The sequence below is a fragment of the Ranitomeya imitator genome, chromosome 8 (assembly GCF_032444005.1).
Source record: "Ranitomeya imitator isolate aRanImi1 chromosome 8, aRanImi1.pri, whole genome shotgun sequence".
Classification (NCBI taxonomy): Eukaryota; Metazoa; Chordata; class Amphibia; order Anura; family Dendrobatidae; genus Ranitomeya; species Ranitomeya imitator.
Genome location: NC_091289.1, coordinates 187,960,168 through 187,979,211, shown reverse-complemented (window position 1 = coordinate 187,979,211; position 19,044 = coordinate 187,960,168). Strand labels below are relative to the sequence as shown.

The following is a 19,044-nucleotide window of genomic DNA, read 5'->3' as shown; positions in this document are numbered from 1 at the left end:
ACCAGGACCGTATCTTCAAACTGTTTCAGCTGCGGGATCGGACTACCAGCAGTGCCGAGCTTGCTCAGGAATGGCAGCAGGCTGGTGTGAGTGCTTCTGCACGCACTGTGAGGCCGAGACTCTTTGAGCAAGGCCTGGTTTCAAGGAGGGCAGCAAAGAAGCCACTTCTCTCCAGAAAAAACATCAGGGACCGACTGATATTCTGCAAAAGGTACAGGGAGTGGACTGCGGAGGACTGGGGCAAAGTCATCTTCTCTGATGAATCCCCTTTTCGATTGTTTGGGACATCTGGAAAACAGCTTATTCGGAGAAGAAGAGGTGAGCGCTCCCACCAGTCTTGTCTCATGCCAACTGTAAAGCATCCTGAAACCATTCATGTGTGGGGTTGCTTCTCAGCCAAGGGAATCGGCTCACTCACAGTCTTGCCTAAAAACACAGCCATGAATAAAGAATGGTACCAGAATGTCCTCCAAGAGCAACTTCTCCCAACCGTCCAAGAGCAGTTTGGCGCCCAACAATGCCTTTTCCAGCATGATGGAGCACCTTGCCATAAAGCAAAGGTGATAACTACTCCCCTCTCATCTCTTCTTCCCATAACCGCATCCAAGACTTCTCCCGTGCTTCCCCCATACTCTGGAACTCTCTACCCCAACACATCAGACTTGCGCCTACCATAGAAACCTTCAAAAAGAACCTGAAGACTCATCTCTTCCGACAAGCCTACAGCCTGCAGTGATCCTCAACCTACTGAACAGCCGCACAGCCAGCTCTTCCCTCTCCTAGTGTATCCTCACCCACCCCCTGCAGACTGTGAGCCCTCGCGGGCAGGGTCCTCCCTCCTTATGTACTCGTGTGCCTTGTTATCTGCTCATGTTTAATGTATTTGTCTATATTTGCCCGTATTCACATGTAAAGCGCCATGGAATAAATGGCGCTATAAAAATGTATAATAATAATAATAATAAATAACTAAATGGCTCATGGAACAAAACATAGAGATTTTGGGTCCATGGCCTGGAAACTCCCCAGATCTTAATCCCATTGAGAACTTGTGGTCAATCATCAAGAGACGGGTGGACAAACAAAATCCAACAAATTCTGGCAAAATGCAAGCATTGATTATGCAAGAATGGACTGCTATCAGTCAGGATTTGGTCCAGAAGTTGATTGAGAGCATGCCAGGGAGAATTGCAGAGGTTTTGAAGAAGAAGGGTCAACACTGCAAATATTGACTTGCTGCATTAACTCATTCTGTCAATATAACCTATTGGTACTCATAATATGATTGCAATTATATTTCTGTATGTGATATAAACATCAGACAAACACTAATAAAAACCAGAGGGCAGCAGATCATGTGAAAATATAATTTTGGTGTCATTCTCATAAATTTTGGCCATGACTGTAGATGTAATGTGGCTATGGGCGTATATGAGAAATGCTTACTTTTTTATATATATTTTAGGTTATTATTTTGTGTATTCAGCTCCTATACAGATCTGTGTCCTCATGGTTACAGACTACAAATCTGACCATTCATATTCTGTCAAACAGTTATATGTTTCACTTCTCCGCTGTAGAGGACCAAGAAGAAGAGGCAGAAAGAGTGGAGTAACATAAAAGACTGCAGGATCAGACCATACACAGTTTGTTGCAGTCTGTAGCCATGGAGACACATAGGACTGCAAGTGAGCTGTGTACACAAAACTGCAGAATATTAAAGGGACTCTGTCACCTGAATTTGGAGGGAACAATCTTCAGCCATAGGGGCGGGGTTTTGGGGTGTTTGATTCACCCTTTCCTTACCCGCTGGCTGCAATATTGGATTGAAGTTCATTCTCTGTCCTCCGTAGTACATGCCTGCACAAGGCAACCTTGCCTTGTGCAGGCGTGTACTATGGAGGACAGAGAATGAACTTCAATCCAATATTGCAGCCAGCATGCAGCCGGCGGGTAAGGAAAGGGTGAATCGAATACCCCGCCCCTATGGCTGAAGATTGTTCCCTCCAAATTCAGGTGATTCCCTTTAAGGGATTACGTGGTTGAGCGGTTAAGGGCAGGACTCTGCCAGGATTACATACCAGCAGTTTCACCATCTTGCCATGAAGTCTAAACCAGGAGATGCGTCTTCTTACAGATGAGCAGAACGGCTTCATCCTGAGCGAATCTTCAGACGTCTTCTGGTGAAATGAGGAGGAGACTGCGCTGACCAAGAGGAAGATGAGAGTGGTGATCACATATGCCATCAGTAGCCCGTCCTTCTGTAGGAGAGGAAGCATGCTGTGCAGGGGCACGGAGACACGGTCAGACCTCTGAGGACGAGGGTGGGAGGAATTCACTACAGAAACAAGAATTTACCTGAATGTCGAAGTCAGCAGAAACCAGGTTGCCATCAGAGGAACCTCACCGAGGAGTAAACAGGCCGGCCTAGAAAAGGAGACATCCCATTACTGCTCGTACTGGGATCATCCAGGATCACTGCGGAGTGCGCTGCTTGTATGCAGTTATGCACGCGGCCCGATAATAGGCCGGTCTTAAAGTAAATTAATACATGTTTTGTGGTCCGCACTCGGATTACAATGCATGTACCGTATATATATTTTTTTCTATGAATCTCATCACTTTTGGTCTATTGATATGACATCTGTATTTTCGGACACATCTGTTTGGGTAATAAGGAACATGAATTGTGGAATATTTTGCAGCACTTCGTTAGGACGTTATTAGATATTACTATTGTTGCGGGAGAATTTGTGTAGATAGGATCCTAAAATAGGGTGTAGAAACTATTCGTGAATTTCTAGGGTCCTCACAAGATTAAGAATTGAGGTCAATAACAAATAATGAATTCATTTTAATCGTCCTTTTGGCAATGCATTTTTGTAATCCATCTTTTCTAACGTGCAGCTCTTCGTTTTCTCTTGTCCATGGTTGGTTCTTCTCGGTGCGGCGCTCCTGATAAAGCCATATAACCGATGCAGCTAGTCTCCATTTTTTGCATATCGCCAGGATTTGCAGTCACTTTTATGATCGGTGGTGGTCCAAAATCTACACCAACCCCTGATCCTGAGAATGAAGGAAGATAAAACAGATTTTTCCAATCTCAGAAACCCATTTAAATGTGCTCTTCATTATGCTGGTACTTCTAGTCCTACCACAGCTTGAGAGCTACAGGTTACTAGGAAACCTGAGGTCAATTTCCTCAGCACAACAAAGCCAGGTATCACTTCCTCCAGAGTCCTCGGCCTCCTCCAGGGTCTTCAGCCTCCTCTTTTGTGGTCATCTGGCCTGTGAAGAGTTGTGTACACAGGCGATCCGCACAATTAAGGGAGGATAAGCAGAGATTAGGCTGTTCACATCTCAATGATAACTAGTCAATGAAACTCAGCAGTGGTCTGCAAGAAAACCCTCCCCAGCCGCACTCGCACATCCTCACGCTGCTCATTTCAATAACAAACCTCTGCAAAAAAAAGAGGAAAAATATTTGCAGAGCAGGTTTCCCCTGAGAAGCAGAGCAGCCTCACTCCCCATCCCAAAGGCTGGAGGCTCAGACCTCTGGATGTCGGACTTGCATGTGGACCCCTCTGCACAGATGGATAATGTCATTTACACAATATTGAACATTTGCAGGATCATGGGAAACGGATGTGCTGCAGAAAATCATGAGGGTTAGGGTACGGATTTTGCAAAAAGCCGATTGTTAAGAAAAGGTGGTCATTTGGCAATGCTTGTCTGCTCCCTTGCCATTCAGTGATAAAGTGTCTGCTGAAACCTGTGATTGGCTGCAGCGGTCAGGTTATCATTGCCATAAGCGTATGATACAAAAGATCAGATGGGAACCATCCAAGCATCACCCAGGGAGTAGACCACTTTTTCATCCTGAAGGCTAGGCTATAACAGACGATAAATTCCCACCTATCCTGGGAATATGGCAGGTGGGCACACTACTTCTATCAGTCACATCGACAATGAATAAAGTGGTGTCCACTGAGGCATGAACTGAAGTTCGACTTCATGCTGAAGTTTAAGAGCACCGTTCGTGCTCGAAACACGTCCAGCGGCTACATGGTAGCCTTCATCCGAATGGTGTAACTGATCGCCTGTAAGCAGTTTTCCAAATTTTAACATGTTGAAATAAAATGTTGATATTGTTATTCCTGGAGCTGGATCCCCTTTTTTTCTCCTCCATACATTGAATAGTTGGACATGAGCATTCAGAAGCTCAAAGACATCTTAGGATCATCCTGAAATTTCACCCGAAAGCCAAGTATCTTTAACTTTTTGTGAGTAGTGTATAAGACTTTTTTTATTTTATAAAGAATGGTGTATTTGGCTCCATTCACAAGCCCATATCTCACCTGTAGTGATGAGTGAGTGTACTCGTTGCTCGGGTGGTATCCGAGTATTTGTTAGTGTTCGGCGATTTAGTTTTCATCACCGCAGCTCAAAGATATGATCTACAGCTACTATCCAGCCTGAGTACATGTGGGGGTTGCCTGGTTGCTAGGGAATCCCCACATGTAATCAAGCTGGCTAGTAGCTGTAAATCATTCAGCTGCGGCGATGAAAACTAAATCTCCGAGCACTTACAAATACTCTGAGATTACCCGAGCGTGCTCGAGGAGGCCCGAGCAATGAGTATATTTGCTCATCACTACTCATCTGTCCTATCCGGGGTTCTCATACCTGGGTACCTCCGGGGTACTTGTTCACATGTCTGTCCTAAAAAAAAAAAAAAAAAAACAACAAAAAAACCTGACACCTATCCTTTTTAGATCAAACTTACAGATCAATTTTGCCTGTTCAAGTGCATTGGTCTGTGGAAATAAAAGAGCAGTCGGATCCATCCATGTGTCATCCGTGTGCAGTAACGAAAAAAAAAATGCATAAAAATTAAAAAAGGACATCTGAACGAGGCCTAAAGTGGCAGTCTTCAAGAATTCCTCCAGTTTAGTTTTTATTCTGTCCCATGTATACCGGTAATCATCGAGGTCCTGAGATGTCAGTACCAGGCAGGAGCCTGACTAACCCCAACATATACATCATGGCCGAACTTTACACAGTGATGTAATCTGGACGATCAGATCAACACTTCCAGAAAAGCACCTCCACTTCGTGATCGTATGGGACAGTAAGCTAAAAAAAGATCCAGCACGGTGCGATACTTTCAAAAACAAAAGGGTCTTTGATGTGCAAAATAGGAAAAAAAACATAGCAATCATCCAGATGATGAAATGCAGGATTGTGGGACCTTCTCTACATGTGTATGTGTAGAAATAATTTTTAACGTCCGTATTATAGACACATGAATGACAGCAGACGATACTTACAATGACACCAGGAGGATGGATTTTTCATGGACTTGAAAGGAGAACAAGAAAAAAGATAAAGAACAGGTTACCTAAAAAAAAAAAAAAAGACCAATAATTTGATAAGCTAGAAAGGCTGGGCTGTGTCCCTCCCGCCAACAGAGCAACACACAGCGAAAAGGGCAGCCTTCTCCCAGAGCGAGAGGAGCCGCTCCCCACCAGCCCCCCAAAGTGAGCAAGATTGATCTTACCAAGGCGAACTTAAACCCTCTGATTGTCGGGTGAGCGGTGAGTTTGACGCAGGACGGCAGCACGCCCAGCACAGTACACGCAAAGCTGGGAAAACAAAAGAAGAGATAAGAAAACAGAAACATTTGCCTTTACTGTCCCTTTGCCTAGATCTGTACTGTGGGTCTGGCAGCAGAACGTGGATTTCTGCATCTAATCTGCCACGTGCGGATTCATCCTAATTGTGAAGTTCTCCGTGAGAAGAAAGGTGTCCCCCCCCCTAGCCACATGTTCCCCGAACCGCGCTCTTCATACAGACACCTGTCCACTTTATATGAAATTGTAGCCACTCGTCTCTGCTGAAATGACCCGGTGGTGTGAAGCCCATACATTTGTGTATACATACACCCCTGTGCGCACTCTACCATAAGTTTGTGAAGCCTCTGGCATCGTCCTATTGAAGGAAGCAGATGAAAGATTTACCTGAGCCGTAATTGTGCTTCGGGAGATAAAACGTTTTTGATTTTGTATAAAACACTGAGGCTGCACCAAATATTCGCAACTTTATCCTGTAAGAAAAAAAAAAAAAAGAGAGAAACTAGATGGATTGATGGAGACTGGCTGCCATGTCATCTCCCATACACAGCACACCCCGACATGAGGGATTCCCGCTCTCCTGTCTCTATGTAACTCATGTGCAGAAACAACAGCAGCACAATGGCAGATATTATACAGCAGTGAATCCAACATTGGGCTCAGATAAAATACTAGAGAGCAGCAGTATGGAGGACATTATACAGTGATACTGAGCAGTGTAGCTGTGAATATAGCTCTGGAGTGAGATCAATACTTACTAGAAAGCATCACCTCTGTCTATGGGTATGTGCATGCACCTGAATAAAATGCTGCAAACCCGCCACAAAAAAATGACCATAATGCACAGCAATGTAAAGATGACACTGTTGTGTATATGGTCAGTCTTTTTTTGTAACTTCTGTTAGCCACTTCAGGTTTAGTTATAGGTTTAGCTGTAGAAAAAAGAAAGCTGCCACTGCAAAAACAACAGCGAAGCTGTCAGCAACTTTGGTACAGAAAAAAGACAGACAGTCACTCAGAAAAAAGACAGACAGTCACCTTTTTCTAGACGTGGCTTAGCCTAGAGAAAGCTCGGTGGGTGTGCCGGGTACACATAACCTATTGGGGTTTCTCCACTTCTATCTTTCACTCTTCCAAAAGACAGATTTTAGCAGATATTCAGAGTAAAAGATGAGATTAGGAATCAGGAGGTAGGAGAATTGGCTCATAAGTGGAGAAAGAATCAGATTTCAAAGCTGTATTACAAAGTTTCCTATATTCGTTTGTACTATTGATTTTTTTGTAAGGTTTGTTTAGAAGACAACGACCTTGTAAACTACTGTTACTATAATTTTACTTATTATTATTACTATTTCTTAACTGTTGAGGGCAGGGCTGTGACAAATTCTTACTACAGCAGGGACTGGAGTAGGATTTGTGCCGAGGTGCACATCACACCTCTCCCGATACATTGAGAGGCGTGCGCACTCCACCCTGTCCCCTCATTATAACCTTGTCTTGATGAGTTGGGGTCAATGTATTCATTTTGCGTGCTAACTATAGTGTCCAATGCCTGCCCCAGAAATCACTAATCCGCGTCACTCATCTTCAGCACTGAGAACCTGCACATCTACTTGTGAGATTGATATCCATACCGCCGCTGCACTATTCTATCTTGCTGGCTTAAGGTGTACTTGGCCCTTTAAAATGTTAATGCCAATAGTAAATGAAAAGACTTGGAGTAAAAACTTCTGCTGAACTATCATAATTTTCCGGTAAGTCTCTGCCCGGCTTCCTCTATTACAGTGTCACATACCCGGCGGCGCTCCCTACTTGGCACTGACAGGGTTAACAAGTCATAAATCAGGAGCGGTAAAGACATTAGCAGTTGTGCTAGGATCGCTTTCAAAATTAAATTCGTAACCACAGAGATCGTGTCAGCAAAAGTCATCCGTCAGGCAGCTGCTAATTCACAGCTGTGTGGACCTGGGCAGGGAACCAACCGAGGCGGCTGCACTGCGGAAGTGGCCCGCACACATACATACATGCACAGTCACCCGCGCGCACAGCCGCGGCACACACATGCACATTCACCCACGTGCACAGCCGAGGCGCACACACACACATGCACATTCACCCACGTACACAGCCGAGGCACACACACATGCACAGTCACCCACGTGCACAGCGGCGGCACACACAATCACCCGCGCAGTCACCCATACACATAGTTGCCCACACACACACAGTCCCCCGAACATAGTCACCCACAGATACAGTCGCCAGCACACACACATAGTGTCACCCACGCAGTCGCCCATACACACACACCCGTCCATGCACAGTTGCCCGCACGCAGTCACCCATACACACACTCATAGGGTTGCCTGCACACTGTCACCTGAGCACACAGTCGCCCACCCCTACACACAATCACCAGCCCTCGCAGAGTCCCCCACCTACTCTCACATGTACACTCAGTCGCCCACCCGACCGCACAGACGCACACTCACTCGTTTTTTGTTTTTTTTTTGCTTTCCTGCACCTTTTGCTGATGGTGTTTTTTTTTTGTGTATCAGGGAAGGGCCAACAGCCGCCTGTCAGTGAAGGACCCATCAGTGTGAAGTACTTAACTGCAGAGGGGTTTATGCTGCAGCTGTTTTGGACTCAAATGGGAAATCCTGCACTGACACATTGTAACAAATCAATCAGCTGTGTGAGCAAAACCATTGCAGAAGAGATTCTCTGCCTCCAAATGCGAATAGGAATATTTCTATTCACTGACAGAAAGCAGGGATATTGATATGTGGACATGTGATGTATGAGGAGCCTCCTCATACTAGAGATTATTGGCGGCACAGTGTTTTTAAAAGAAATTCCGGAGACAGATAATTCTGAATTAAGTTAATTACAGTAGATAGATATGGATATAAATCTTCTAGCTGGCCATTTTTACGGCGGCCGCATCCTCCCGGCCTTTATCCGCCTCTGTCACTTTACAACCCCGACAAGAGAAAGCAGATTTGCAGCCAAGACGGACAACAGGGGAAAAAAAAATGAAATTGCAAATCAATTTTTCTAGAAAATAATTGCAGCATTAAAGCGGCAGAATGATTCCGATAAAAAATAATTATGGCTTTAAAAAGGCAAACAATTAGCACAGCACATTACAGGCCCAAGAAAAGCGAGCGGCTGACGGCTGCTGCGTTTACGAGGCCTCGCTGGCACGCACCGCGGTGTCCATCTCGCTGGAGAAAACCTCTGAGCGGACGTGCCTTTAATGATGCCATGAGCAGAGCACGTTGGCACAAGACTCACAGCCCGAGGTTACTCACCATGCAGAGGGCTGGCAAGTGAGATGTGACGGGTCCTTGGCCACTTATTACGGGGCCCCCCATGACCCTTAGTCCTGCAGCCGAATCCCTAAAGGACACTGGTGCATGTGAAACAGAACAGAAAGCCCTTCACCAACCTCAAAGAGTCCGCGGCCCACAGGGAAAAGTCTTCTGAGGACTTGAAGGATTTGTTCTATGTCTGTCAAGAAGGGGATCCAGCAGAGGCTGAAGGCGGCAATTACCGTCAGCCCGATCTTCAGAAGCAGAAGGAGCCTGTGACGAGAAAAAGTGACCTGTCTGAGATAAGTCGCAGAGGACGGAGAGCTCTGCTCATTTCAGGTGACAAAACACGACACGGTGTCAGGAGTAAGTGGACGAGGAACAGTCCGAGGAGCGTCCTGGGACAAGATCTGAGGGTCCTACAGAACTCTAATGACACTAAAGGGGGTTTAGGACCTCATATCACATTTCCAGTATTTATAAAACTTTCTAAATGTGTTTTTTTTTACTACTTGTCTGGATTCGTACAATTACCTGCTCACTCCACCGTGCACCCACTTCTTTACAAGGTGCGAGTCCCTGCAGTTGTGCAAGACCGGGTACAGAAAAGTTTGAGTAGTCCTGGACAGCCTTTTAAAAAGGGTTATTCCCATCTCGGTGGTTCATGGATGAGACGGAAATTTCCAGGAAGCTGTGAGAATCAGCACTGTTTTCGTAACGTCCATAGAAATGAATGGAGCTATGGAAAGTGCATTGCTTGATCCACTACCAGGTCTCCATATCTCCCATTCATACCTGTGGGGGATATGCAGCTGCTCTTGACTCTGTACCCAGCACTTTGTCTCATCTGTAGATGGCAGAGGTAGGAACTAGGAACAACCCTTTTATTTTAATGTGCATTCACAAGGCTTGCGTATTGCTGAGGATCTAGCAAAATATTCCACTCAAAGAAAAATTTGGTCAAAAAGTTGATGGATTTTTAATTTTCTTTTTTTTTTTTTTTTTTTTTAGGCGGTCACCTGTCAGCACTAGTGATGCACGAATATACTCGTTGCTTGGGTTTTCCCGAGCACGCTCGGGTGATCTCCGAGTATTTGTTAGTGTTCGGAGATTAACAGCTATGATTTACAGCTATTAGCCAGCATAATTACATGTGAGGATTCCCTAGCAACCAGGCAACCCCCACATGTACTCAGCCTGGCTAGTAGCTGTAAATCATTCAGCTGAGGTGATGAAAACTAAATCTCCGAACACTAACAAATACTCGGAGACCACCTGAGCGTGCTCTGGAAAACCCGAGCAACGAGTGCACTCGTTCATCACTAGTCAGCACCCCACAGACCTATCTTCATAGATGGGGGACATCAACGTCTGAGCTAATGCATCAAGGTCACAACTGAGCATAGAAGGTGCCGAAACTGGCCAGCGCCGAACATAAAAGGTGCCGAAACCGGCCAGTGCCGTCATAGATGGTGCTGAGCATAGAATCACCCGACGTAGACAGGAATCAGGAGTGCCAAGCTATGTATTTTTCTTTGTTTGGCGTCTGAATTATTTATTATAAGGTTTCATTGAAATGTTAGTCTGTGATGGGAATGAATTAGGGGCCTGGATCTTAATTTTGGGGGATAGTAACATTTGAAGCAAATAATTCTACAGAGTTTGCAGAATGGTAAGAAGAAGACATCATCACTGTCGGAGTGCAGCTCAGACCTCCAGGTAGGCGGACTCTCCTTACTAAAACGAGTCCAGTTCCCCTAATCCCCTATCATAGAGGATCGTCTAGCATGGATACAATTCTAACAAACCCTCATATGTTTTAAAAGACAAATTATATTGTACAAAGTTACAGAACTTTCATCGGATAATTCAGAATGCTTCTCTGTGATACTGGAATAAAGGAATTTTACTGGACGAGAACCTGATGTTACGTGTATGCGCTGGTCCCGCTGGGCGATCACTTACCCCCGGCCTGTGATTCCTTGCTTGATGCATTTTCCCAGGAGGAAACAGAAGAACGGAAGCGAGTGGTAAAGCTCCATTTGTTTATAGTTCAGGGCCAGGCAAAATGCCAGCGACCCCAAAGCCTCATAGCCACGAGAGAGCGCGATGATGCCCCAAAAAGCAAACCCCAGGCTGATGGAGTTGTATGTGTGTCTGTGTTAAGGGCAACATCATTCTCCAGTATGTTGGAAACAAAAAAACAAAACAAGACAAGCGTGGTTGAGCATGATAAGAGCCACGCTGTGACGACAGTACTGCAGCCAATGCCAAATATCGGGAGGAGCAGCGGAGATTTGCAGGTGACCAGGGGAAGGAGAGTACAGATGTTTTGTTTTTTTGCTTTTTTTAAAGTCCATGTCAAAATGATCAGTTTTAACATATCCTGAAAAACATGCAGTTTTTGGCACGGCTTTAATTGCAGCTTTTTTGTGCATTTTTAATGATAATACGTGGTGTACTAATAGGGTGTGTTTTCTTGCCTCATTTATTTGTCAAAAAACACATCAAAGACATGATAAAAACTGCAAAATAGACTAAAAAATGATAAATCAAGCATTTTGCAGCAATTTACCTATGAAAAAGGCACCAAATATCGACATGTTTTTTTTCCTTAACAGCAAAAAGGATATTGAAAATGTCCATAGTCGACCAGGATGAGTCCTGGATAGAGCAAAATGCAGAACAAAGACAGCACCTAAAAGAATGAAAAAGATTTCAAGGCGTTACACAGTGATCCTACATGACATTCATTATTGAGAGCTCTGTTCAGGATTGTAAAACATGACTGCTGTATTCCAGAAACAGCACCACCCCTGCTTACAGGCGTGGTCTGGTATTGCTGCTCAGCTCTGCTCAAGTGAATAGGGCCAGAGGAAGCAATACCACACAAAGCCTGTGGACAGAGGGGGGCACTGTTGTTGTGGAAAAATAAAACAGTAATGTTTTCTAATCTCAGATACCCCTTTAACATGAGTCGGAAGGGAATGACGAACGCCCCCTCAGTGATCACCACCAGTTGGTCGGATCTATTATGTGGGTATTGCATGAAAGAAATCAGACACTGGCTGATAGGAAGGATCCTGAAAGACTCCCGCTTTATGATGTTGTCTATCTGCCTTATAAAAGGGACATATCCTTAAACAGCAGGAAAAAGGATATTCTGTCAGATCAAGGGGCACAGACCATGACACACGGGGGTCCGTGCTCCAACCCCTTACACAGATTATCAATTCTGCCCTAAGTCTTCCTTTAAGGCAATATATTGTATTAATCCATTCATTTTCAGTAATACACCTCCATCAGTGCCCCGGCCTAGAAGCAGAATTTCTAATAATCCAGGTCAACACTTACCTTCCTTTTTGCCGATAGTCCTTGCTGGAGGGAACAATACAAGATGACTGCGGGGATGTAAACCATCAGGTCTGCAACCAAAACTACAAAGATGGCGCCTATTAATATTGCACAGGCATCGTCTGTATACGCATCGCATCACTCATGGTGGCCGGCAGCAATTAATGGAGGGCGAGCGTCACCTCGCAAGGAGTCACCTTAGAGGTTAGGAAGCTAAATGCATTCATATTTCATCAGAAAAAATTAGGAGCCTTCATACTGCTGGCGGTGGGACGATGTGTCAGGCGAAGTCATAAAATGCTGAGTGATAGGAGAGATCTTCCAAAATAAATCTGGAGGACGACTTATTGTTTTCCTGAAGAACGTCCGATATAAAAGGAGGACTGAGCACCATTAAAGTGGGACTTCACCTTTCACAATGTTTCAAGGCAACTGCTTAAGTAGCAACTCCTATTAGCACCTTACACCTTCAACTATCTAAAAATACAGACCTAATGGTGCGACCGCCATTGTTGTTGGGTTGAGATGCCAGAGGGGTAGTGCAGCTCAGAGCCGAGGGGGGCTTAGTCTGGCAGCGGAGGTGCTGTTGGCAGTGGGTTCACTTCCCCAAAATTTGTCATGTTGTGCTGCACACAGCCGGAAGAGGTCAAGTGGCCTTCTACGATTTATCCTGTGTACTAAGACCCTCATCTTTATGAATGTCGCGGTACATAAAGTGGCCCTAAGCTACAGGCCTTTTTCTGCAATGTCACTGTCCGCATAGGATTACCACCTGCAGCCTGACATACAACGGGCTGCCTGGGATTAGAAACTCATAGCTGTTGTCTTCCAGGATCACAGGTTGTGTCTCGTATTGCTGCTAGTGCTGAATGGCAATACCGTACACATCCTTCACAACACTTGCCCACATAGCCACTGAGGAGGCCCACTCAAAACGCGCTTTGGAGCTGCAGGCCTACACAGGGACATTACTTTATGGGTAAGCACTGATCACTTTGTTTTCTTTTTTCTGTTCTTGCATATTTTTTTATCTTTATCATTATGTCTCATTGGCTCATGTGATAGTTGTGTGATCCCTGTGCCTTCGTGAGGGGGAAGGGTGGACTCAGTGGTCACACCACATCATTACCTTCATTCCCAGATATTGCGAGTGCTTTTTCATTACTAGCAAAATGTAACCATGTATACGGTCATTTTTTGCTATTCAATCACTTATTGATTACATTTTTTGCCCTTGATGTCGCTTTATTGTGCCCTCACCATTGATCCACTAATATACATTTTTATGACATAATTATATTTTGTCTATTTTTGTTATATGCAATGAAATTAATATTCTTTATTCTCAAATGGATCTCTATTTTGACTTCGCTTTTGGGGTCAATCACTCCCTTTTCTCTGTAGGATTTATTCAATTAGGAGTTCCCTAGTAATTGAGGGACTATGGACCTCTTTATTGTCCATAGTTTTGGTGTTCTGGAATGTAGTGTATATATATCTGTACAGTCCAGTGGTCTTTGACTTTTCTTCTGCAGGTGCACAAGTGCATTCAGTTGCGGATTTTACCCACTCACATGACGACTAGTCAGACATCTAAAGTAGAAGGATGACATGCGAGCAGTTATAGAGAACCAGTCATCTCGATTATGCTGCTCTGCAAAACTTACATATTAAGGGGCTGATTTAGAATAAAAAAAAAAAACCTGAGCTCCTGATCGATCTCCTGAGGTCCAGTGCTGGCTCTTTCCATTGCTCTACTCTTTGCTGATCGCTGACATCACACCGACAGCGCTGCAGACGATCACTGAGCTCAGTGGCCTTGCTGATACAAACGGCATGAGCCGCCAAGCTGGACGATAAGATTCACACACGACGCTTTACTCTCTGAACACACGTACCTGTTGCCCGCATGAACAGCTTGTGGTGATGACTCTCGTATCCACGTGACGAGGACAGCGCCACCCAGTCAGGATCAATCATTCGAGCTCTACAGCAGAATATGGAAGGACATGTCAATAGTCAGAAAATTGTGCATCTTTGGCACACAACAAAAGCAGACCTGGAAAAAATACCAGGTAATTTGGCACCAGCATTTTAACTGGGTCGTAGACAGCTTGAGATGTCGAGCGGCTGGAGGCTGGGGTGTGGGGTGTGGGGTCTTTATGTGGGATGTCTGGACTGCAAAGTGACACTTGTAGAAACATACACATGGCTTAAAGGGAACCTGTCATCTGAATTTGGCGGGACTGGTTTTGGGTCATATGGGCGGAGTTTTCGGGTGTTTGATTCACCCTTTCCTTACCCGCTGGCTGCATGCTGGATGCAATATTGGATTGAAGTTCATTCTCTGTCCTCCATAGTACATGCCTGCACAAGGCAAGATTGCTTTGCGCAGGCGTGTACTACGGAGGACAGAGAAAAAACTTCAATCCAATATTGCAGCCAGCATGCAGCCAGCGGGTAAGGAAAGGGTGAATCAAACACCCGAAAACTCCGCCCATATGACCCAAAACCAGTCCCGCCAAATTCAGGTGACAGAGTCCCTTTAACTTCAGTCTAGGATTTCCAATAATCTGGCAGCTCAGTAATGCCGAACTATCACATTTTCAATACAAATGCACTGGAAAGGAACACATTTGAATTGGTCAATCGATCAAGTTAAAACCCCACCAAGTGGATTTGGAGAAAGTCAAGAAGTCTCTACGGGCAAATGACATTTGCCCCCATATAAGTGGGGGAAAAATTCCTTCCAAAATTTGAAAAAAATCCTAGAAGCAACGTTCCATCTCCAAAAACTAGCACCCATAACCTTTTAATAAAGTAAGATCATTGTTAAAAAAAAAAAAAAAAAAAAAACCTCTTCCCATGCCATACAGACACGTCAGAGGTTTTGCTCAGTGGGGGGTCCGTCCCAAAGAGTGCTGCTCTCCTGTCCCTAACATGGAAAGTCTGTGCCGTCAGTCTCAGGGGGGAGCAGCGCTCAGATGAGTATTTCAGCGTTCAGTATAAAATGGTTGAGTAGTGTAAGTATTACATGGTCAGGAGGTTAAGGGAAGATAGGCCTGGGGACGTTTTTCCTATGAAATCATGGTCTATATCTTCATAATGGAAGACACTATATAATGCTAACGTATATACTGTTACAAGATATGTTAAGAGAAGAGAATGAGCTGTCTGATTGGGAAGGAGGGGGGGGGGGGTGGTAAAGGGAGGGGGATGTTGTTGGGGAAAATCGAAAATACATGTATTGATGTCAAATGTTTTATTGAAATTTTATACTTAATAAAAATCTATTTGAGTTAAAAAAAAAAAAGTATTACATGGTCTGTGGACCTCATGGATATCAAATGGCAACCAACCCAAAATGAAATAATCGGGAAATTATGTTACACTTACATGTAACCGCAAAGAAGACTGTGATAGGCGGTCAGAGGGGGGTAATCAAGACCCCAGTAGAGCAGGTCGTTGCCAGAGGAATTGAAGTACCTGGGTAAGAAGATGAAAAAAAGAAAGAAAATTAGAAGCTTGGCACCTGGATGCCCATTGCAAAAAAGTGCCCGTGTTGGTAGCAGACCCCCATGAATCAGTGCATTTATTAGCTTAGTGTTATGTTCCAGTTGCCTGAGGGGATCATGTAGCACCTTTGCCAGAACAGTTCAGGAGTGGTCGGCTTGTTTTTAATCAGGACGTGTCCATACACAGAGGAAAGGTACCCACATCTGGGAAAGCGTGAACGTTAACTGCGTATTGCAATGTCCTGATTTTTCCATGATGGCACAGGTCAGTTTAGGGGGATCGAGCATGGTAATATACAATCCTGTGTACTTGTCGGAGATAAGCACCCTCTAAGTGAGGTCTGCAACATTCACAGTCAATGGGCCAAATGCTTCCAGCACCTACAGCCAAGGAGCCAGCTTCTCTGCAGACGTTTAGCCAATCCCAGGCAAACGCCCAACTAGGAGAAAGCTTAAAGGAATTGTCTGATGAAAAGATGTTCTAACCTATCCTAACTTTAAAGTCTGTGTTAAATCACCAGAACAGGGCACAGATGTGCACTGCCGCTCCATTCATTCTCTACGTGGACTGTCAAGAATAGAGAATGGCTGCGCTTGACAGCTCCATAAAGTATAACGGGCTGGGCGAGCGTGTGCACTGCTGCTCCATACCAACACGGCATAAATGTGCATGGTTCTGCCTGTGGATATGTGATAACTTCTCTTCACCGGACATCCCCTATATGTCTGCAGAGAAAGCAGACCCCATCTGGACCTGTCGGGACTATACAGCAGGTCGGACATGCTGGTGGCTTCATCGATACGAGACTTCAGACATGCCAGCATTACAAAAACAGTGACTAAACATGGTAAAAAAAAATCCATTGTAGATAACTGGGAAAAACCTACAAGAACATTTTTTCACAAACCATTGCTTCACCGGGAGGTTGAGAGTCACTTCCTGCCAATGCCTTTGGGCCTCGTAGTCTCCGAAAATCGGTGGTTTCCGGGCTCCTGGTAGAAATTAGAAAAGATGGTAAGCGATCGTTTCACTGTAGGGTGGAATTATTTCTTAGATTCGTTAAAAAAGCAAATCCCCAAAGAATCCGGAATTCCCAATTCAGCAATTCCTTCCCAAGTCTATAGTTGGTATCACCTTTTTAGAGGGGCTATGACAACTCTGCCGGACCTGCCTATTCCTTGCTTGTGGTTATTTTGGGACTATCTGAAAATTCTTCAGAGCTGTAAATCTAAATGTTTCCAACCTTCTTCCCTCTGTGGTGCCTGCTAAGAAATAGTAACACAGCCTCCCCTGGTGTGGTCACAATACATTGGGTGGTCTTTGGTTTGGCAGTCTGCAGGATTCTCCCCAGAGTTACGTATACACTGTGTGCAGAATTATTAGGCAAGTTTAGAGGATTATTTTTGTTATTGATTGGAATAATGGCAAAACTGGTGGCAAATGGCATCTTGGCAGCTTCACGCTTGATTTTCCTCAATTCATGGGCAGTTATTTTGCGCCTTTTTTGCCCAACACGCTTCTTGCGACCCTGTTGGCTATTTGCCATGAAACGCTTGATTGTTCGGTGATCGCGCTTCAAAAGTTTGGCAATTTCAAGAATGCTGCATCCCTCTGCAACACATCTCACAATTTTGGACTTTTCAGAGCCCGTCAAATCTCTCTTCTGACCCATTTTGCCAAAGGAAAGGAAGTTGCCTAATAATTAAGCACACCTTATATAGGGTGTTGATGTCATTAGACAACACCCCTCCTCATTACAGAGATGCACATCACACAATTTACTTAATTGGTAGTTGGCTCTCAAGCCTGAACAGCTTGGAGTAGGACAACATGTATAAAAAGTATCATGTGATCAAAATACAACTTGCCGAATAATTCGAATAATTCTGCACAGAAGTGTATTGTGCATTATCCCATCCGCACAGTGATAGTGTAACCTTTATAAGGCTCTCATGCTCCTCCAGAGCCAGGCTAAAAATTTCATTTGCCCTGCTGCAGTCAGTGGCAGTAAATCATGTATTCTGGGGGATGCAGCCTTGCAGCGGAGCAGAGCACTGGGGGCCGCACCTGTTCCACCAGAACATAGAAGTCCCTGTGACCACCAAGTATTAGACGGCTCATAGGACTAGCCGCCTTGTCCACCCGATAGATCTCTCTCTGCCGTCTGAACGTAGCCTCCGCTCTATGGGATCCAGAGGGAGAGATACAGAGTGACAGCAGGTATCTAACTGCATCAATGCATCTAAGCCATGAGCAACCCTAGCGACTCTATGGGGCAGGAATAAATGGCAGTGCATGAACGTCAGCAGAAGACCTGCCATTATTAAAGGATTCGTATACTCTGTGCACTAATTTCTCACTACTTGCAAGATCTCTGCTTGCTGTCAGTCTTCTCTGTGGACGTGTGACCTACACATAAGTGCACGGTTGTTGTGTCACTGTAACCTGGTTCCTAATGAATGACAGCAAGCAGAGATATTACCAAAGTTAAGGAAAGGATAGAGAGTGTATATTGGAATATTGCAGAACATTCCAGTAAAAAAAAAAAAAAAAAAAACATTTATTGTTCACTGTTCTTGTTCACTTCCACAGGATGTTTTGCTGCTAAGACCACCTTTGGATCTGTAGGGGTTCAACAACAGGGACCCCCCTTCAAGAAACAGCTCACCCGCGGAGACTGACATGCGGCGCTTCTTTCCAGACCGCAGCATGTCAATTTCTCAAGCGGATGTATAGAGCGCGGTGAATCCGAACGGTTCAGTGAACACATGCGGATTCACCTGCGCTTTGGACGCTGCGAACATAGGCTGCATCGAAAGCGCTGCTACTTCTGGATCCTGTGCAAATGTCTCCTGTCCTGACAGATTGCTTCAATGTAGCACTGCCGTAACTGGGGGAAACATTAAGCTGCGGGATAGGAATTATCCAGGTCTTGCACTATCCTGTTCTTGGATTTACATTCCCATTTAGCTGAAATAAGAGCAATTCTATAGGTGCAGATATGAAGAAAAGAGGCACAAAAGTCATATGATAGAAACTTAAATGTCTGATGGGTTTTCAAAGCTGCATCCATAGGTAGCAGAAAAGTCCAAATGGAAATCAGAGTATTCTGCACTGCAAATGGTGACGTCTGGAGAATCCACATATAAGGCCAGACTCATATTCTGGTTTTTGATGAGACATTTGTAACTGGATGGACTATTGTAACTCTCTACTAATCGGTCTCC

At 44.7% G+C, this 19,044-nt stretch overlaps 1 protein-coding gene across 1 annotated transcript in view; it reads right to left on the bottom strand.

Annotated features, from left to right (window-relative positions):
* Nucleotides 1-19,044, bottom strand: part of ALG6 (ALG6 alpha-1,3-glucosyltransferase) — a 34,689-nt gene that overhangs the window by 2,223 nt on the left and 13,422 nt on the right. The window contains exons 2-13 of the mRNA XM_069738185.1: nt 16,725-16,809; nt 15,698-15,787; nt 14,200-14,288; nt 12,302-12,384; nt 11,581-11,645; nt 10,913-11,098; nt 9,085-9,220; nt 6,021-6,106; nt 5,561-5,645; nt 5,331-5,401; nt 2,359-2,427; nt 2,082-2,280 (exon numbers count right to left, since the gene is read on the bottom strand). Coding sequence (XP_069594286.1) covers nt 2,082-2,280; nt 2,359-2,427; nt 5,331-5,401; nt 5,561-5,645; nt 6,021-6,106; nt 9,085-9,220; nt 10,913-11,098; nt 11,581-11,645; nt 12,302-12,384; nt 14,200-14,288; nt 15,698-15,787; nt 16,725-16,809 — 1,244 coding nt within the window. The remainder of the gene's footprint in view (nt 1-2,081; nt 2,281-2,358; nt 2,428-5,330; nt 5,402-5,560; nt 5,646-6,020; nt 6,107-9,084; nt 9,221-10,912; nt 11,099-11,580; nt 11,646-12,301; nt 12,385-14,199; nt 14,289-15,697; nt 15,788-16,724; nt 16,810-19,044) is intronic.